This window comes from Melanostigma gelatinosum, assembly GCF_949748355.1.
Source record: "Melanostigma gelatinosum genome assembly, chromosome: 10".
NCBI classification, from domain to species: Eukaryota; Metazoa; Chordata; class Actinopteri; order Perciformes; family Zoarcidae; genus Melanostigma; species Melanostigma gelatinosum.
The window spans coordinates 1,257,910-1,278,657 of NC_136643.1; the positions used below are offsets into that span (position 1 = coordinate 1,257,910).

Below are 20,748 nucleotides of genomic sequence, written 5' to 3' on the forward strand. Positions count from 1 at the left end.
GACGTCATCAGTCCGCGCCGTATCGTGGAAACGTGGGACGGAGAGGGCGCGAGTAAATCGGATGCGAGTGAAGAGTCCCCACGTGAGTCGGTGTGAACATGGCGTCGATTCAAGAGCCAGAGGTCCAGCTCGCTCAGAGACTAGCTTCCAACGAGAAGCCCGTCCGGACCAAGGCTGTGAAGAAGTTGAGGAAATACATCCATGTCAGGTCTCACATCGCGACAGGTAACGTAGGCAGTCCGCGCTACGTAGCTAACGTTAGGTAGCTCTGTCACAGCTGGCTAGCATCAGCCAAACGCTAACGTTAGTAATAACTGGAATTGGGTAGCACGCTAACGAAACATGTATTGTTAACAGCGACGGGTTGGTTCAAACCATAACTGTTTGAAAGGGAATTGGTCGCAGTCTGACGCACGTGTGGTGTTGGTAGCAACACTTGGTGAACACGTGTAGCTGAGTGAGTGAGGTGAAAGGCAGTTTGTGTGTAACTAACGTTAGTTAAGTTAACTAGCTAATCTAACAGTTAAGCGTAATCTGCATTGTCACCACAATAACCAGAACAGTAACCGTGTTACAGTATTTGTTGCACCTTATTATTTTATAGTTTCATAAAAAGTTCTGCAGATCTGTAACGGAAGATTTTGTCCACTGTCGGAATGGAGTGGTCTCGTGTGACGTCACAGTTTAGCTGTCGGCCATGTTGGAGTACATGTTGGAGTACACACAGCCACTGGCATGCACGGCTGAGTCGCAGAACCTATCGATCATGGTGAACTTTTGTGCTGTCTTTGGTTGTGGCAGCAGAGCTGATAGAGACAAGAAATCATTCTTTGGTTTGCCAGCGGTTATTACACATCAAGGAAATTACACGAAGGAGCTATCCAAGCGACGTCGCCAGAAATGGCTGTCGCGCATCTCTCGAGATATAAAGGAATCGAATTTGGGGTACACTCGAGTATGTGCGGATCACTTTATAAGTGGTCAGTGATTTTATTTGCAAATTCGTTTGTGAACAGTATTTAATAAAGGAAATATAAATTAAACATGGACATGAGAAGGTTACCGAAGCTTCATCGGCCCGTGACAGCAGTCGGTGCCAGAGACGTGTCGAGCGTGTACAACAGGCGAAACACATAGATGCAGCCTCAGCATTGCTTGATATGAGTTTAACGTCGTATCATGTATATATGTGTATATATATATATATGTGTGGGGGGGGATGAAGTTAGGAGTTAGTTGAAAGTGAATTCCTACACACACGCACACAATGACATGCACGTACAATGTAAACAAACACACGTGTCTGTTTGCGCTGAGTAAACATTGAATATTGCTAAATATCGGACCAGATCTGTATATATTTACCCTTCCAATGACGAGATGAGAATTCTCGACGACCGTTGCTTTGACGTCTCGGACCCATCCACTGACAAACTGATTATAAGCGTCGAGCCCTTTGTAGCACTCCAGCTCGTCTTTCGTGTAAGGACTCGGGGTGTTCACGAGATACGCGTAGATGTTGGCGTAGTTTACCGATGGAAGACAAGTAGGATCGGCACTGAAACGATCTGCACTCATCGTATAAGGATCCAAGTTACCAATAACCTTCAATTTGGCCAGGTAGCGAACCTTTGATGCACTATCCAGTGATTCAAAGTATGGTATTTTCGCCGCACTTCCTTGTTTACTCGCCGCCATGGAGGATCTGTATGTACTCCAACATGGCCGACCGACCTGGTAACTAAGGAGATCGTGACGTCAGTGAGACCACTCCATACGTTGTAGTTGTCCAGTACATAGAATGTCTTTAAAAAATGGCCGCTGCTGTATTTGTATGCAGTGTAGTCTCTGTCCCTGTCAGACATGTCCCTGGACTCGGGACATGTCTCACAGTCTTGTGTCCTCCTGTGTAGGTGGATTCACAGGTGATGAGCTGCTCAAGCTGTGGAAGGGTCTGTTCTACTGCCTGTGGATGCAGGACAAACCTCTGCTCCAGGTATGCTGTGCATGCCTTACACACTCGTATCGTGGGAGCTGCTGTGAATACACAGTGCTCTTCATACCTCTGTGGCTCAGCGGTAGAGCACGGTGGTCCAATCGGAGGAACGGTGCTTCGATCCCCGGTGCCGCTAGTCCATGTCAAAGTGGGCAATACACTTAAGTTAGTCAGAGTCCTGGTGTGCAGGTGGCACCTTGCCATCGGTGTATGGAAGTAGTGTTGAAGCTAGTGATGCAACGCATCATACAACTCACGACTCGGATCAAAGATCGGATCAGCACAAAAGAAAAAAAGCAGCAAATATAACTTTTACTAATTGAGGATCATTGATGATCCATGTTATTGTTTGATTATTACAGCTGGTCTACAAGGTCTCCAGACGTATAAACATTCAACATGTTATCCTTTTACTTTGTAGTAGTCATTTATTATGTGGTTTTTTTTCTTTAAATAAAAAAACAAAATTCAAATGATAAGGAAATAAAAGATTGTAATTTTATGGATTAAAACAATTCTTGTCATTAGTAGTTTTAATGATGTATTATAATCTGTCTGAAACTATTGTAAACGGGTCATAAGTCCCTGTCTAATATCTATTGATGTTGTTGTAAAAACATCTCTAAACAACTGAGATACATTGGCAGTGGTGCCCTCCCTCCCTCCCGGGCGGGTTAAGTCCCAGGAACCAACGGTTGGGCCGCTGCTTGCTGACGGGCTGAGCCGCGAGCCTCTTTAAACATGTAGAGAATGTGCCCGTGAGGTCCAGCCAGCCTCAGAAGGGTCAGAATGTCTTTGGTTCATTATGAAGCTGTCGAGGTAGTTAATGCAAACACTGACCTCAGAGTTCCTGTGACGGCATCTTGATGAAGAATGAAAACCTACCCAGAGTCCAAATCAGAGATATTTTAAGTTGTCTGTCATGAATCCAAAACTGCTTTTTAACCGTGTTCAGTCTGCTGCCTGATTCAATGTCTCTGTTCTTCACGTTTCTTCTTCAGGAGGAGCTGTCCAACCAGATCTCCACCCTGATCCACAGCTTCCAGGATATTGACGGACGTAAGTTGCCCACGCCTGATTTCATAATGTGGTAGGTTTGATGTGAGGCGCATCAGAAAAGCTCTGCAGCCTGTTGCACCAGCTGTACACGAGTTCTTGCTTCAGTCAGGGTGTAGGTTCCACGCTCAACGGGTTAGGGTGATACTAGAGCTGTGTCGATGTTTGGGTGCACCAAAGAGATGCAGATCTTTCTTTGTGACTGTGGCATTAAGTCCACTCTTACCAAAATATTGTTCCCAAAATAACATTTTTACTTTCTGTGGCCAATCAGTGAAAAGCACTCTTCATGTTGCCGTTTAAGAAGAGGTTCTAGACTAAAATGGTTATTATTAATCACCAAAGATCAACCAGAAGGAAGATAAAGTAGAGCAAAGCGTTATGATCGGGGGATAGTTTTGCAACCCGAATCAACAGGTTGTGCAAACATAGACGGGTGAAATTATTATGTTACAACCAAAATCATGATAATTTACACCGGCAAAATGATCAAAGTAGTGTTTGTTAATAAGAAAGTAATTAACCAGAAGTTTGCTTGTGAATGAGGCACAGAGGATATTTTACATGTTGTGCACTTTATTGTGCATGTTGACAGATCTGGTTTGAAAAACTATTTTTATTGTCACATATACATAATTAGACTTCTGCATTTGACCCATCCCTGTATATAGGGAGCAGTGGGCTGCCAATGACAGGCGCCCGGGGAGCCGGGGGTTCAGTGTTGCGCAGGGACACTACGACACGGCCCAGTCGGGGATCGAATCGTTGACCCTGCGGTTACCAGACCATAGTGCCAGATACAAGCGGTCTGACGCCTAGCCTGCAGAATGTGTACAAGCTGTGTCTTACACACGTCAAATGTTAGGACGCTTAAACTCCGACTGTAGTTAGTAATTGCGTTCAAACAAGGCTACTTTTGAGCTTCAACATAGCCGATGCAACCCGGTGCTGTCCTTTCATCATGATGATGATGATGATGATGATGTGCCGTTTCCTGCAGAGCTGTTGTACCTGGAGAGCTTCCTGCAGACCTTCAGGAGAGAGTGGACGGGTATCGACAGGCTGCGCATGGATAAGTTCTTCCAGGTTAGTGTGGAGAGAATGCGGAATGAGTTTTAGCCGTTTGAAGTAACTGATGCAGTGAGATGCTTCTCGGTCAAAGTCTTTTGGTTTAGAATCGTCGATCAGTGAGCCATAAAGCTGATATAAACACTGTTCTCTGTACTCAGTAGAGTTGCACCGATGACACTTTTTTTTTTTAATAACAAGTACTTACAAGTGAGTGCTTGCTAGGACCGATGCGAGTATTAATGAAAGCATTACAATTCTAACAATGAGTGGATGAAATCCTCACGATACCGTTCCTTAGTCAGAATCATATGAAGTTCTATAGAACTGCATGCATCCCAACGGCTTTAGAATTAGACTGCGTGACCACAGGGCGCTGCGTTGGTTATTGCTACAGGCCTTCCACACAGCACACATTGAAATTTCAGGTATAAAACAGATTAATGGCTGAATTCCATTTAGCAGTTTCATTTTTCTCGGTAGTGCATGCAGGTCTCACTGGCGCCCTCACTGGGACACTAGAACAGTCATACTCTGTGTCAGCGTCATCAGAACTTGATCCGGTATCCACCGCTTTGCAGATGACAAGCCGGACCTGTCTGTGACTCACAGAGGGGGCGTGTCTACGGCTCCTGTCTGTGACTCACAGAGGGGGCGTGTCTACGGCTCCTGTCTGTGACTCACAGAGGGGGCGTGTCTACGCCTCCTGTCTGTGACTCACAGAGGGGGCGTGTCTACGGCTCCTGTCTGTGACTCACAGAGGGGGCGTGTCTACGGCTCCTGTCTGTGACTCACAGAGGGGGCGTGTCTACGGCTCCTGTCTGTGACTCACAGAGGAACGATCTTCATACTGAAGTGGTGCGTGAGGGGATTTCATAGCGTGGCTCGAACACTTTAACCAGATTTAGAAATCCTTTGTTTTCCACACCGGAGTGTGGCCTCATGTCTGCAGCAATAAAGACCCCAATAGATGATGTGATGGCTTTAGCCCGGTCTGATTCTGCACAAACGCTTTCTAAACGCCGTGGTGATCCCTTGTTGGTGTGGCGTGGCCCCGTCGCTGACAGACCAGGCTGGTGGCGCTTCATACGTGTGGACACGCCCCATGTCTTTCTCGTTTAACGTGGCGCTTCTGAAGCTCCTCCGCTCGCTGTGACTTTCACCATCAAATGCTTTGATCCTGCTCCACTACTGCTTTATATCTGTTCACTGACACTCTGCAAAGATATTTAAAGACGTATTACCTGAAAACATACGAGCAGCAGTGGAACTTTATTTTACACTATGATTAAGGGGGGGAAACGTGCAGTTAATCGGCGGTTCACGTGTGTTGAGTGATCGACCACCAGCAGCCGGGCTCATATCCTGCTGGTATCAACACCTGATAATCAGTAGCAGTAAAGATCAACACACACATTACAAGAGGAGCAGCAGAGTACACGTCCTCAGAACTAACTGCACGGTTGCACTTCAACACGGTTCCATGAAGACGCCAGCTGTGTCATCTTTACGTTATGATAATTGAGAGATTTTGGATGTTTTACGTCTTCATAATCCTGATGATTATTTTCCCTTCTCGTTTGTCAACAGCTGGTTCGCTTCATGTTCAGACAAACCTTTGAGATGCTGAAGAGGAGGAACTGGGAGAGCAGGTAATGCACTCAAACTTCTCCGAAACCTTTTGGTCTCCTTCAGAAGTCAATAACTCTGTCCCACGCCTCCTCAGTGCGATCGCCAGGTTTCTGGAGCTGCTGACGGCACAGCTCCTGCAGAGCGGCAGCGCGGCGCCCAGCGGGCTGCAGTTCCACATCCTGGACCTTTACATGACCGAGCTGGCAGCTGTGGGTTCAGCAGAGGTACAGCAGCACCACTGTCTGTTTAAGTGTGTCATTGGGTTCGTGATGGAGGAGAGCTGATGTTCTACAAACACAAAGTGCTATTTACAGACCCGTACAACCATGTATGTGTCATTTTGGGTTCTCACAAATGCATGTTCCAATCTACACACTGATAGCGAGCAGCATGTACACACGCAACACAGTCACAGCAAAGCCCGCATCACTCTGACATTCTACGCCGCTACGGCCTCCCTTACTCACCGCGCTCCTCGCACAACAAGCTGAGCTGCCAAATCACAACAGAGGCACACGTTTCAGTTCCTGGAAGGAAAAAGCTCTCTCCGCCCGTTCATGTTCTTAATATCTGTCATCGGTGCCACCGGATCGGGTTCTGGTGGAATCGGATGAAATCGTGCAGGTTCACCAGAATCCAGCTACAGCAGAGACCGGTCCACCGAGGCAGACCCAGGTCTGGCTTCACTGCAGCCTTGGACCTGCAGTCGGAGCTCCGGAGGGAGGAGGAGAGCTCAGCTCCCAGCAGCAGAGTCTCCTCCTCCAGGAGCAGAGCTTCTCCTCTCTGGGAGCCGACGCCACGCTGCTGGAGACCCAGGACGCAGCGTCGGAAACACACGAGGGCAAAGGGCAAAAAATAAGAAATATAATGTTGCCCCTGATATCACTAGAGGGGCAGAAAATGTCCCCATAATTTCCTCTAATAATTATGATAATTGAATGAACTTGTGAAAAACATCGTCGCCGATATGACCCGGTCCAGTTGCCATAGAATGGTTTTGATTTTTGCCTTGACTGATGATGTGTGAAGAACTGAACGTTCTAAAAAAATGAATAAACGAGTGCTTCTTCATCAGACCTGTGACTGCGGTCAACTCTGCACAAACTCGCATGTTAGTGCACCTCTACGCTGACATTCACGGTAAACTCATTCAAACGCACAGATCGGGAGCTTGCGAAGGCCTTTGAAAGTTAACGGAAACATTAACGTGAGACAACATCCGGTATTCAGAATAAGATGCCAACAAAGTATGAATTATATTCACATTAAGTATGAAACATGCTGCATCTCGTGAGTGAAGTGTCTTTATTCTTTGATTTGAGGGTTGCTGGAAATGAATAATACCTGACTGACAGTCAACTGAGATATTTTACCAAGTAAAAACTCTGAACTGAATTTGTACCTTCAAATGGCACATTTAAAAATGTTTAGGTGCTATAAAATAGTTTTTCTCAATAATTCCACACAATGACTAATGCATATGTAATCAAGGCATCGTTGACTTAATAATTGTTAATAGTTGTTTAAAAAATGTAACAACAAAGACATTTTGTTCAAGAAAAAATCTAAGAAAACACTTTGAATCTGTAGACTAGTGCCCAATCGTCTTCTTCGTGCCATTTGATGACAATTGCTCACATACTGTAAGCCCCCATTTTCTTTTAAATGCCATGGATCTGTCAGTGGGGGCAACAATTGCCCCCTAAACAATATGTAAATGTCCTACCCTGCCAGGACGTATTGCTGTGCCCGCTGGAGGGAGGGGAGGCACGGGAGAACCAGAACCAGGACTGAGCGGGTCAGACTGAGACCTGCTGCAGTCGAATGAGAGGTTTTCTGAAGAGACTGGTGCTCGGAGACACTACCTCTGTAGTCCACAGGGACCGATTCAACTTCAAATGAAAGTTCCTTGTAGTAACTTTAATGTTTTGAAAAGATCCTGTGCTGAGCAACTACGAGTAGATCTCTATACTCGAGTAATTCGATCCATTCACAGAGCACTGCAATGGCAAACGGACAACTTTAGACCCCTCATACCTTTGACCTGCTGCATCGACACCCACGACCTCAGATCCGCCTGTGCCAACCTCCTTACCCCCCTACTCTGTCCAAGCATCGGACCTGGGGGGACAGGGCCTTCTCCATCGCTGCCCCTCCCTCTGGAACCCCCTCCCCCAGTACCTCACACATTCTCCATCACTCACCACATCGTCTCGTTAAGTTATGTAATGTATTTTTACTGTTCATCTGTTTATCTAATGCTTTGACTCTGCCTTTGAGAACCTTGGAGCGCGATGTCAGAGCGGTCTGATGAACGCTGTTTACATCCGTAACAATGAGAACGGTTGAAACAAATGGAGACTGCGTTGTGATGCTGACATCCTGCATTGCATCATGAGCTCTGCTGTATATGCACAGTAGATTCAAGCTGCCTGCGTACGGCCTCCGAGCCTCCTGCATGGCTGTGGATGCTGTTCTTAGCCGCTGCTGCTGCCTCTTACAGTACTTCGTTTGCTTCCAGCTCCTTGTTATGAGGACATACAATAATGTTTCTCTTCTCTTCACAGCTCACTGCTGATCAGAACTTGATATTCATCGAGCCATTCTGCAAAACAGCAGCCAAAACCAAGGAGTAAGTCCACACCGGCTCCGCTCTCCTGCTGCAGTTGTTCTCATGCTCTGACACTTGAGCAATGCAGCCGTTAAGAATAGACGATGCCATGCAGAGCAGGAGGTTAGGAGTCTGTATCCCAAGTCTTTCATGTTGTCTGTATGTGATGATGGTGCAGGTGGAGTTCTCGTGATATTGTGCGGCGCTTGTCAAATTTCAAAGTGGCGTTGCAGTTTCTGATTGGCCGTAGTAGAAACGTACCGTAGACGCGCGTACGCTACCTTTCAGAAGTTTGGACCCAGCTGTTCTACTGGTCTCTGGGACAGAAACGTCTCTTGGTGCACAGCAGGGCGCATGTTCTCTTAACATCTTAGTTCTGATGGGGAGTTATTTACCTCCGCCTTAATAAAGGTGTTGGACGACTGGCGAGCAGGGCCGTCCTTCAGTCGGAGGATCGGCGGTTCGAACTCCGGCCGCTCCGCTAGTCGCACGGCGACGTGTCCTTGAGCAAGACGCTGAACCCCAACATTGCTCCCGTAGCTGAGCCTACGGTGTCATTTCTGAATGGTGATGTAAAAGCAGTCGCCCATAGACGATCCCATCACCAGTAAGCACAAGCCGACTCCAGAGGACTCCTCTGCATCTGACTGGAACCACTAAAGCTTCTGTGGCGGGAGACTCTAGACTATTGAACGGTTGTTTATGTAATATGAATCTATCATTTCTTCTGTACTTCAAAGGTCCAAGTTGACTAAAGCAGCTTGTTTTCATGTTCGGTCTGGTGCTAACCACTCCCATCCTCATTCTGTCATCTGGTGCTTCTCCTGTCTGTCCGCCAGTCGGTCTCTCTTCAGTGCCATCTGCAACAGCGTCCTCAGCACCATCATTGACCAGGCCCCTTTCGCTATCGAAGACTTGATGAAGGAGCTGAAAGCAGCTGAGCACTCCGACTCCGACTCGGGACAAGCTTCTGAGGAGGAGGACGACGACGACGAACTACACGAGAAGATCAGCAAACCGGTCGCCAAGAAACGGACATGGAAGCAGATCAACGGTACCGTCCCAAAGAAACCGCATGAAATAGACCGTTTCCCCAAAGTGCTCAGGATTATCTTAAAGTGGACATGTTTGTGAAGGGTACTGGTGGTGAGCTGGAGCTGCTGCTAATCACCATCACGTGAATCATCAGCTGGCTGACAGCAGCAACAGGAACTTAGCCTGGGTCTCTTTGAGTTGTAGCATTTATTCACTGACTGACTGTACGCACGCCCTCTCGACTGGACACGTGCTGACTTTACACTGAGTTTGTAATACGCTGGTTTAAACGCTGACATACACGCTGCTGACAACCTCTCAGCTACTCTAAATGATGTGGTGCAGACTTGCTGGGGTTTGTTGTGCACAGACGCTGCACCTGGTGATAAGCTGTGGCTGTGACCCGTCTGTGGATCAGGTTATCGGTGCAGCTGGGCGACTCAACAAACGAGAGGTTAATGCCATGCCGGCGTAGTGGTATCAAATGTAGTCCACAGATTTGTGGACTTTGTCAAAGGGGCATAAAAGTGCTTCAATGACTGCAGCCCTGCTGTCCATCCTGTTCCTGCATCCTGTGCAGACCATACAAACCAGCCCCAGCAGAACCTCAGTGCTGACACGGCGCTGTGGAGTCTGACTGTAGACTAATATACTGATACAATGTGTCATATTTAGTTATTCATCCATGCAATGTTGTCATTGCTATTCACAGAGACGGTAAACCGTGTGTGTCACTGCAGGTGCTGCTTTTAATGAGGTAAATTGTGCTGTTTTTATTTCAGGCAATATACCGGATGAGGGTGATGATAGTGATGATGCTGACCTTCAGGGGGTAGACACAGAGGGGTCATGTGATGAGGACGTCGGACAAGTCCTACAGGTGAGGACTTTCTCTCCATTGCTATTCAATGTTCTTTTGAGATTTACGTGTTACTCATATTTCTCCGTTTCATTTTTGATGCATGCCACTTGTTTCATAGTCTTCATGTAAGTCAATCTACCTCACGAATGAGTCCTGAAGCCAGCAATGACTCAGCGTTTTAGGTCCACTCAAAGTCGATGCCTGAAATAAGATCTGTGTTAAAACAAGCTTGAGAGATTTTAGCATTTTGTTCCACAACATAAAATACTTTGGTCAATACCGAACTTGTGAATTCTAAAGATTGTACGTGTCTTAAACAGGCGCCAGCTAACAAGTGGCTACAGGAGACTACATGCTCACTCTGTTTGTATGTCATCCCTGCATCACTCTGTTTGTATGTCATCCCTGCATCACTCTGTTTGTATGTCATCCCTGCATCACTCTGGTTGTATGTCATCCCTGCATCACTCTGTTTGTATGTCATCCCTGCATCACTCTGTTTGTATGTCATCCCTGCATCACTCTGGTTGTATGTCATCCCTGCATCACTCTGGTTGTATGTCATCCCTGCATCACTCTGTTTGTATGTCATCCCTGCATCACTCTGGTTGTATGTCATCCCTGCATCACTCTGGTTGTATGTCATCCCTGCATCACTCTGGTTGTATGTCATCCCTGCATCACTCTGGTTGTATGTCATCCCTGCATCACTCTGGTTGTATGTCATCCCTGCATCACTCTGGTTGTATGTCATCCCTGCATCACTCTGGTTGTATGTCATCCCTGCATCACTCTGGTTGTATGTCATCCCTGCATCACTCTGGTTGTATGTCATCCCTGCATCACTCTGGTTGTATGTCATCCCTGCATCACTCTGGTTGTATGTCATCCCTGCATCACTCTGGTTGTATGTCATCCCTGCATCACTCTGTTTGTATGTCATCCCTGCATCACTCTGTTTGTATGTCATCCCTGCATCACTCTGGTTGTATGTCATCCCTGCATCACTCTGTTTGTATGTCATCCCTGCATCACTCTGGTTGTATGTCATCCCTGCATCACTCTGGTTGTATGTCATCCCTGCATCACTCTGGTTGTATGTCATCCCTGCATCACTCTGGTTGTATGTCATCCCTGCATCACTCTGTTTGTATGTCATCCCTGCATCACTCTGGTTCTGCACGTTGTAGCCAGGCGGCAACCTCCGGTTCTGACGAGTGAAGCAAATACTGAAGTGTCTTAAAGCTGCATTCTCCCTGCTGACCACCAGAGGGTTAGTTACTCCTCTGGTTGTATAGAAGTCTATAGAAAATGACTCTACTTCTCTCTTGATTTATTACCTCAGTAAACATTGTAAGCATGAGTTTATGTCTCAATCTCTAGTTTCAAGTCTTCTTCAATACAGCATGATGTTCATTTAGTACATTATGGTCCATTTAGAGTCACACAGACCATAAAGCAGGGAAAGCAAGGCAGCTTTATTTAAGTTTAGTTTCAGAGCAATGGTTATTGAGAAGTTGAGGATGGCACACTTGGTTCATGGACTCGTATCAACACAAGTGCTGTGCTTTTATTCTTCAACATGACTCATAAGAGTGGTGCACTATCTAGGCACTGTCACCGATGTCTGCAGGGAAGAACATCAATGTGAAAACTGGTGTCTTTTTGAAAATGTCTTGTAGAAATGTAAAGTCTTCTTTTTATTAAACGTGCAAAGAGATTGAAGGGAATTGCCTGAAAGTGTTGATTATTGGAAGTCATTCATTCTCAGGCTCTGATTTTCTTGTGTGATGTAGAATTGGTTTTGATTTGTGGGGTATTTGTTTTTCAGTTCAACTATGCCGCCCTGGCAGACAAGCTGTTTGAGTTAGCCAGTCGGAGCAGCACACCCAGCAGGAACAGACAGAGACTCTACAAGATCACCAGAGTGTGAGTAGATGCTGTGACACTACACTTCACATGCTTCTCTTTCTCAACCACGTAAGGAAAAACCAGAGATGGGAAGGAAAGCGGCACAGAGGCTCCAGATTGAAAACTTTGTTCCACAACATTCTCGTCAGTGAGCGTTCATTCTAGGCCGACAGCTCATCAGTACCACAGACTCGAGGGATTGGTGGAAGTGCTCTCTGGACTATAGGCACCAGAGATCTGATGAGCAAACACTTGGGACATAACGTTGGCACCGTGGTCTGTTTGAATGAAATGGCAAACTGAAGGTGGGACAGAGTTTCACCAATCCCTTCACTACCATTCTAGCTTTGAGAGAAGGTGGTAGAATTACCTCAGGGTATGGAGTTGCTGCACACACAGTCAGGAGATGCTGGTAACCAGATTCTAACTTGGGCAACAGACCTACACAGTTGATGAGTCTCTCAAATGGCTCCCCCGGTCCAGGTATGGCATGAAGCGGAGCTTGAGGCTTCGCTGGGTTTGGTTTCCAACCAACTGTTGTGCATGGCAAGAGTGGCCATGTTTAGAAATATCACTTCTCCAACCAGGCCAGATGGACTGCTTCAGTGTGCTGAAGGAGCCCACATGAGCATCCCATCCTCCCAGTAGTAAGCTGCATTGGAAGTACCGATCTCCTCTTTAGGCAACACTGCTGCAATGCACTCAGCCAAGGAAGGCTGACCATCTGAGCTGCTGTGAGCGGCTCCCTGCCAACCTTCAGCTGGCTACCGGATTCAACAGGTTCGGTGACCAGACTGACCAATGTCACCTAAATGGACTCGGTTACTCAGCAGACACAGATTATAAGGTACAGGAGGTAGAGCATAGACATCCGTTAGGTCTACCTAAATGGTGAACGTGTTTGCTGCTTCTGTTACTCGTGCCCAGACAGGGCCGTGTAACCAGGATGATCCGCTGATCAACATCAATGATCTCTGCCTCCATCTGAACTCATCACTGTTTTCTTCTTCTCCTCTCACCCTGGTGTGTCGACTGGCAGACTGCGTGATCTGAATGAAGGTAAGAGTTGATGCTCACACTCTTTAATATTCATGAAAACGGAATTGTTGTTGATCTTTGACCTCGTCCTGTCTCCTCTCAGGCGTCTTCCCTCATGATGAGTATCCAGAGGAGGTTTCCACAGATGAGGATGACGACATGTTTGGCAGCAGGAAGAGGATCAAGATAGGTCGCATGGAGGATAACGATGAGAGGGTGCCGGGAGCCAAGAAGATGAAAGGTATCCATGTTGGCACATTCACCTCCTGCCTCTGCAACATTTAAAATCTGCTGTTGAATTCATGGATCTCTGATAACGACGAGGACAGTGACTCAAACGAGCAGTGGAGCTGGTGGAACATGTTCTCTGTAGGGCTCAGCCACATCCAATCAATGTCAGCAAACATCAGAACGATTTAATGCAAACACATCAAGGTATCAAACACGCATTACTGCTTTACCGTTCACTATTTAACCTTTATTCCAGCACGAAGAAAAGCCGTAAATAACACTTTGACACACTTTCTTATTTGTAATTACAGGTAATTCAGTATCATATAATAATAATAATAATATTCAGTATAAATATAACGTATTTATTGAGATGGTCCTTATAGGAGGGCTCTTGATTCAGAGGAGACTCTACCGGGTAGTGATGGCGAGATGAAGCTTCATGACAACAAAGCAACAAATGCAATAAAGTCCACAAGCCGTGAGGAGGGATCCGTTCCGCTGGCCCTTATATTCCGAATCGCACGCCGAACCCGTGAACCATTTCCTGACTCAGTCGCGTGGTGCGGCCGGCTCGCGATGCTGAACGTCGGACACAAGCCTCCGTACGCGCTTCGAAGCCGTGACGCGGAAGCACACGTCGCTACCGGGTCACTCATGACTTCAGGAGGGATGCTGGCCTCGTTCAACTGACCAAATATAATCCTCCCCACAGGTTAAATGACAATCATACCTGAACATGGCGCTGCCTGTAGCTGTTAAATGTCTACTTCTTGTCCCCGAGTCAGTTTATCATGAATGGAGAACATTTCGTCTCCTTGCAAAGCTCTTCATGTAATGACACACATTGATCTGTGTCTCTGCTCCTTCAGGGGGAAAGAAGGAGGCTTCCACACCCGACAAGCAAAGCAAGGACGCTGTGGAAGAGGACGATGAACCAGCTGACCTGACTGCAAATGAAAACAAGAAGAGGAAGAAGAAGAAGAAGAAGAAGAAGAAGAAGAAGAAGAAGAAGAAGAAGAAAGCCGTGCAGGATGGAGGTGCAGACGGATCGGGACAGGAACCGACTGTGGCTCAAAGTACGACTAAAGAGACTGAAGGTCTGCAATGTTCACTGAAAGGAGATTTGGAGAAGGAAGCACAGACGCACAGCTGCCTCGCACCTGTACAAGTGACCGAGGCAGCCACTCCAGAGAGCCAGTCAGAAGCTCTGCTCCTCTCTGAAGTAAAGGAACGGCCTCCAGTTACTGTCCCTGAAGAAAGCAGCCAACCCACTGACTGCACCAGTGACACCATGCACCAATCTGATAAGACCAGAGAGAGGCAGACCTCTGAGGTGACGGAGGCAGCAGAGGAGCAGCAGGCTCCTGTTGGAACAGAGCCACATGCTGCAGCCTCAGGCAAGAAGAAGAAGGGCCTGAAGGTACAGACGGAGGAGATTGTGGCCAAACTGCAGGTCAATGCAGAAGCAGAGATCATTCCAGTCCGTTTTGAGGAGTCGGCAGAAAAAAACACTGCAATGACATCTGAAAGTGATTGTCCAACACCTGCCCAGCAGCAGAAGAAGAAGAAGAAGAAGAAGGACCCAACAGCTGAGAAGAACCTCAAGGAGGTGCAGGTCAGTGGTAGTTCAGAGGGAGGTGGCCCAACCACTGGACCTGAGAAGCCAACTGATGCCATCACCCCGTGTGATAAGAAGAGTAAGAAAAAGAAGCTCAAGGCTGATGAAGGACCAGAGGAAGAGGAGGGAAAACACACCAATGCTGAAGTCAGATCAGTTGTTGAGGAAGCGTCACAAGATGCCACCACAGTGGCACTTACAAAGAAGAAGAAGGGCACGCAAGAGGCTGCATCACTTGATGGAAACACTGAAATCCAACTGAAGAAGAAGAAGAGGAAAAAGAACCTGAAAGACTGTCAGACTTCAGTGGAAGAGGAAGCAGCGGCCGTGGATGCTGAGAAGCTGCCGTTTAAGATCACTGAGACAGCACCAGCTAAGAGAAAGAAGCTGGCAGCAGCCCAAGTGCACCTAAAGGATCAAAGCCAGCTGCAGCTGGTTTGCAACGTTGACGCAGAGCTCATATCGCGTGAAACTGAAGTGGTCTCTTCCGCTGGGAAACCGAGGAGGAAGAAGAGGAAGATCCCCGTGGTCTTTGAGTACGAGGCCGATGAGGCTGCAGAGATCAACGGGGCTCCAGAAGAAGACACCGTTACCCAGAAGTCCAAACCAGACAGTGTGAGTGTTTAATAAGGTTAAAGGCTTCAGACGGTCTGATGACACTGAGACGTAACTCGCCGGTAAATTCATTTTCCCTTCCAGGGTGCTGGAGAGACCTCCACTTCTCTTCGCACTAAAAAGTCCCAGAAGAAGGCGAAGACTTCCTCCGGGTCGCCGTCTTCCTTCGTCACCTTTCAGAGCAACGCCACAGTCCCAACACCGCTGTTCTGCAGAACCAAGGGGAGCCCCAGCACCCCGCTGTCCAGCAAGAAGGTGAAGGTAAGGAACCGTCTGAACTGAGCACCAAAGAAATGCTTTAACAAACCTGTCAGTCGTGTGAAAGTTCATCATTTTCTGGTGTTCGCTCATTAAAGATGGCAGATGTTGTGTCAGTTTCCTTGTGGCATCAAATATTGATATTTTTCAAGGTACTGAAGCTGAAAGTCAGAAGTTCCAGTATTGTCCTCAACACTGAGGTCACAGATGGAGCTCAGCAACGGGTAACCTCTGTAGACCGGACGTCTCCTCTTCCTCCCACGCTACAGAAGGGACGCCAGCGTAACCCTGGTGGCCCTCTGGTCATCTGGGGACAGACGCTGCCCGTGCATCGTGGTATTTAGGTCAACCGCCCGACCCAATTCTAAGCAAAGCGGTCACAGCGTGTTAGCGTGTTAGCGTGAGCCACCTAGCTGCTGCATTAGCAGCACGGCAGCTGGATCTGCTACTTCTTCTCTCAGAGCAGCTGTCAATCATGAGATTGACAGCTGCTCTGTTAGCCGTGAACAATTATTTAAACCAGAAACACACTTGAACGTACATCAGCATGATGAACAAGAAATGACAAAGATACCATTTTGGGAATATTGTATTAGCTTTCTGCTAACATGGAGGGGGGCGGGGCTTATGACCTATACAGCAGCCGGCCACCAGGGGGCCAATGAGGTGTTTTGGCTTCTCTTTTGGAGAGTTGTCCTGTCGCTTTGTTACATTTTATTTGTATTTAAAGCGCTGTACAAATAAAGTCGGCTGTTTAAAAATAGCCCAACAGCAAAGCTTATTTATACACCACTAAAATTAGGATAAACTAAGTCATTCAAAAGTCCTGTAAAGACGATAGTGCTGCTGTTGAGCCACTCTGTGCACGCACACACACACACAGTGTTGTTTCTATTGCGTTGGCGCAGTGGTTGTTAAAAATAGATTTATTATAATTGCACTACGTGTTGTAACACGTGATATTGGTTTTCAGGCATGTTTGAATGGACAGAATTCATTTAGGAAACTGCTGAAGCTCAGTGTGGGCGGAGATGGTTTTAGTTCTAACACTCTGGCTTTAAGCAGAAACGTGTTGGTGTGGATGGAGACACACACAGCTCTCACCCACTATAAAGGGTTCTGTGACGTCTACAGTGCTTTGGTAGATGATGTGTTGAGCATGATGGCAGACGGAGGAAGATGTCAACATACGCTCTGGGTGGTGTTCCTTCATGTGTTTTGTGCGGTGAGTTGGTGTCGGGGCTCAGCGGTAGAGGACTCGTCCTTCAATCGGATCGGTCCATGTGTCCGTGGGGGGAGACAGCATACTGGGCCTGAGGTGTCTGAATGGTTAGATCGTTCTGCTGGGATGGATGAATGATGACCTGTAGTGTTCAAGAGCTTTGAGTGGTCAGAAGAGTTCATGTACCGTGTAATAGCACCATATCAGATGATGCTGTCAGCAGCTTTTCATCAGCATATCTTCGAGGTATTGGGATGTAAATGTGCTCCTCGGCCCAGAGCTTTATCCAAACCCGAGTCTTCAGTTCACCGGCCTGTTCATTGGAGCAAGTGTAGAATCTACAGAGAACTAAGAAGCTACGATGATGTGATTTAAAGAAAGGTGTTCTACCCATACACTGATCAGATTTACTCTCCTTTCATTCTCTCTAGAATACATGAACACCATGATCACTCTGTAACCGTGTGACTTCTTCTGTTTGTATTTCACAGAAGAGTCAAACTCCCACATCACTGTCCAAGAAGGTGACCTTCGGCCTCAAGAACAATCAGACTGCTGGTGAGAGATGGAACACTGTGATATTTATAACTGTTCAAGTAGTTTTCTATGTTAAGATGGGATCACGAGTCAGAACCTAACGGACGCAGTTAGAGCAGAATCTCCAGTTCATTCTGCAAAATGTAGCAATGTCTCTTTGGACCGATGTAGAAACGGACAAAACAATGGTGCTCAATACAAAAGTCCAAACTCAGGACGAGAGCATGAAGAGTCAAACAACAAGAGGCTGCTTTAGTTAGTGTTGGTTGAATTGAAAGCAGCGGTTCAGTTCTTTACCTTCCCCAACAAATAATAATCCACGGGACAGTGTTCCAGTAACGCTGACATTTGCTCATTGAGTTAACATGGCAACACGTTGGCGCGTCAGCGTTATGAGCGAGTGGGACTGTTGTTGTTCTCCACAATGACATCAGCAGACCTGTCCAGTGACATGGTCTCCTGTTGGTTTGCATGATGTCGTGTTGCTGCTCTGTGGGTGACGGGTCAGTGACTGTGTGCACTGAACTACGTGTATAAAGTCACTCCAGTGAGCTTCAGATGTTGAAGCCCTGGTAATGAGTTCAGTTAATATCTCACTGCTTGTTGTTTTGGTGGAACAGCTTTTGTAACGACGTACGATTTACTTTCCCGTGTCCTGGTGCAGAGTTTCGGAAGACTGATCGCAGCCTGCTTGTGAATCCAGACAGCGCGTTACGAGTGCCCTTTGACCCCAAACAGAAACCCAAGTTTGGGGTCTTGAAGTCTCCGCCCACACCAGTCACCGCCAGAAAGACCCCCAAGGCCAACAGGACCCCCAAGACCCTCAAGGCCAACAGGACCCCCAAGACCCTCAAGGCCAACAGCACCAGCACCACTACTCCAAAGAGTACGCCGAACCGCCGCCCGTCGGCAGCAGACTTCTTCTAGCGCCGACGGGCTGCAGAGACAGAGATGCTGTTCGGACTGTCATCAGTGAGCCGTTCAACGTTTTACTGTTACGATTACAGTTTTTCAATGTAATCAACTTTTCAGTTAGTGTTTGATACAGAACATGTCAAAATAAATTATATTTTAGGGGAAAGAAATAAACAAAATGGTGAAACATCAACAGCTGTACTTCATCTTTCATTACTTCAGTCAAACTCAAGACCTCCTGATGCAAACAGGACGACTGTCAGAGTAAAGATAGAGAGTGGTAAGTGTTTAACTTGCATCATGTTCTCATTGAAAAAGTGTGGACCAACGCATTTCAGCCTTTCATGTGAATGAGGTCAGTCCGTCAACGCAGCGGGTTCACTCATCCCTGCAGCCGTGTTTCTGCCACAGCTACACACACGCACACACACACGCACGCGTGCGTGCGTGTCTTTGTATGAACTCCCTCCCTTGTGACTACTTCCAGTATGATTTGATAGTAACTCCACCTAAAACATAAATTAACATTTGTGTTCACTTCAGTCAGTCTGAAGACGCTGAATACATTTTTGCGTTTCATGAACATGTGACAGTCCGCTGCCTGTCGGACGCTTCTGAACTTTGGCGAGCAGCTAGTTGTCGGCTACGACGCTGCACGCTTCAATGCAAGCAGATGTCCTTTGGTCATTTTAGTTCTTTTGAATATGTGGCTCTGAATTCCTCTCAAGCTTTATTCCTAAACATTTACAGACCGCCTAAATACTGTGCAACCTTCTCTGATGAGTTTACTGAACTGCTGTCTGTAATCTGTATTGATTTTGAATATAACTTGTATAGAACTATGTGGTGTCCTTGATAACTATGATCTGACTCAGCATGTGACAGGACCCACCCACAACAGGGGGCACACTCTGGACCTAATCATCACCAAAGGTGTAAACATTTCCAAGGTTGCTGTGACTGATGTTGCACTCTCTGATCATTTCTGTGTTTTCTTTGAGAGTGCAATCTCCTTGCACACAAATGTCCAAACCAAGGTTGTGACAAAGCGTTACATCTGTGAAAACACCAGTGAACTATTTATTCAGAAGTTCTCCTCCACACCAGCCCTCTCTTGCCTCTCAGTCAATGAGCTTGTAGATGGCTTCAATTTTAAAGTTAAAAATATTATTGATGCCAATGCACCCACTAAAGTGAAGGTTGTCTCGGGTAAGCAAAGATCTCCTTGGAGAAATGCTACGCTGGTCAAAATGGAGAAACGAGAGTGTCGGAAAGCTGAGCGCAGGTGGCGAAAAACTAATCTCCAGGTTCACTGTGACATCTATAAAGAGAGACTTTGCAATTATAATTTGGAACTTAGAAATGCAAGGCAGTCATTCTTCTCTGACATCATAACCAAAAACAAGAACAATACACGCGCCTTATTTGCTACCGTCGACAGGCTAACAAACCCTCCAGTGTCGGTAGCTGCTGAGCTCCAATCCACCGGCATGCAATCAATTTGCCTCCTTTTTTACTGACAAAATTCAGAAAATTAGACAAGCAGTCAGTGCCTCCACATCAACCACAGGATATGTGTTGTCCCGATCTAACATCCATTCAAATATCATGACACAATTTCATTCAATCGACCGTAGAAGCCTAGAAGACATTATACAACATCTGAAGTCATCCTCCTGCTGCTTGGATATTCTACCAACACACTTTTTCAAAAATATTTCAAACTGCATGACCACTGATCTCTTACATATTGTAAACACATCCCTTCTCTCAGGTGTCTTCCCACAAGCCCTAAAAACTGCAGTTATTAAACCGCTCCTAAAGAAAGCTAGTTTAGACTCCGCAACGATGAAAAATTATAGGCCAATATCAAACCTCCCATTTTTAAGTAAAATAATTGAAAAAGCGGTTTTCCAACAGCTGACCAACTTCTTGACCGTAAATAACTGCTTTGATGTTTTCCAGTCAGGCTTTCGACAGCACCACAGCACTGAATCTGCTCTTGTTAAGGTTTTCAACGACATCCACTTAAACATAGACAACGGCAGAAGTTCAGTCTTAGTGTTACTGGATCTCAGTGCTGCATTCGACACGGTCGACCATGCCATACTCCTAGAAAGACTAAACATCTGGGTGGGAC

General features: G+C 46.6%; 1 protein-coding gene across 2 annotated transcripts; it reads left to right on the forward strand.

Annotated features, from left to right (window-relative positions):
* Positions 1-30: 30 nt before the first annotated feature.
* Positions 31-19,437, forward strand: rrp1 (ribosomal RNA processing 1). Of its 2 annotated transcripts, none has more exons than XM_079276560.1 (16): positions 31-225; positions 1,914-1,996; positions 2,998-3,055; positions 4,053-4,138; positions 5,711-5,772; positions 5,847-5,976; positions 8,320-8,384; positions 9,203-9,417; positions 10,181-10,278; positions 12,092-12,189; positions 13,211-13,230; positions 13,313-13,450; positions 14,313-15,676; positions 15,761-15,931; positions 17,648-17,714; positions 18,358-19,437. In XM_079276560.1, the coding sequence occupies exons 1-16, from the start codon at positions 99-101 to the stop codon at positions 18,618-18,620; spliced, it is 3,045 nt and encodes a 1,014-aa protein (XP_079132686.1). In that variant the 5' UTR covers positions 31-98; the 3' UTR covers positions 18,621-19,437. The 2 variants fall into 2 exon arrangements, with proteins under 2 accessions (XP_079132686.1, XP_079132685.1); XM_079276559.1 differs by having other exon boundaries at positions 15,761-15,937; positions 18,358-19,435.
* The last annotated feature ends 1,311 nt before the right edge of the window (positions 19,438-20,748 follow it).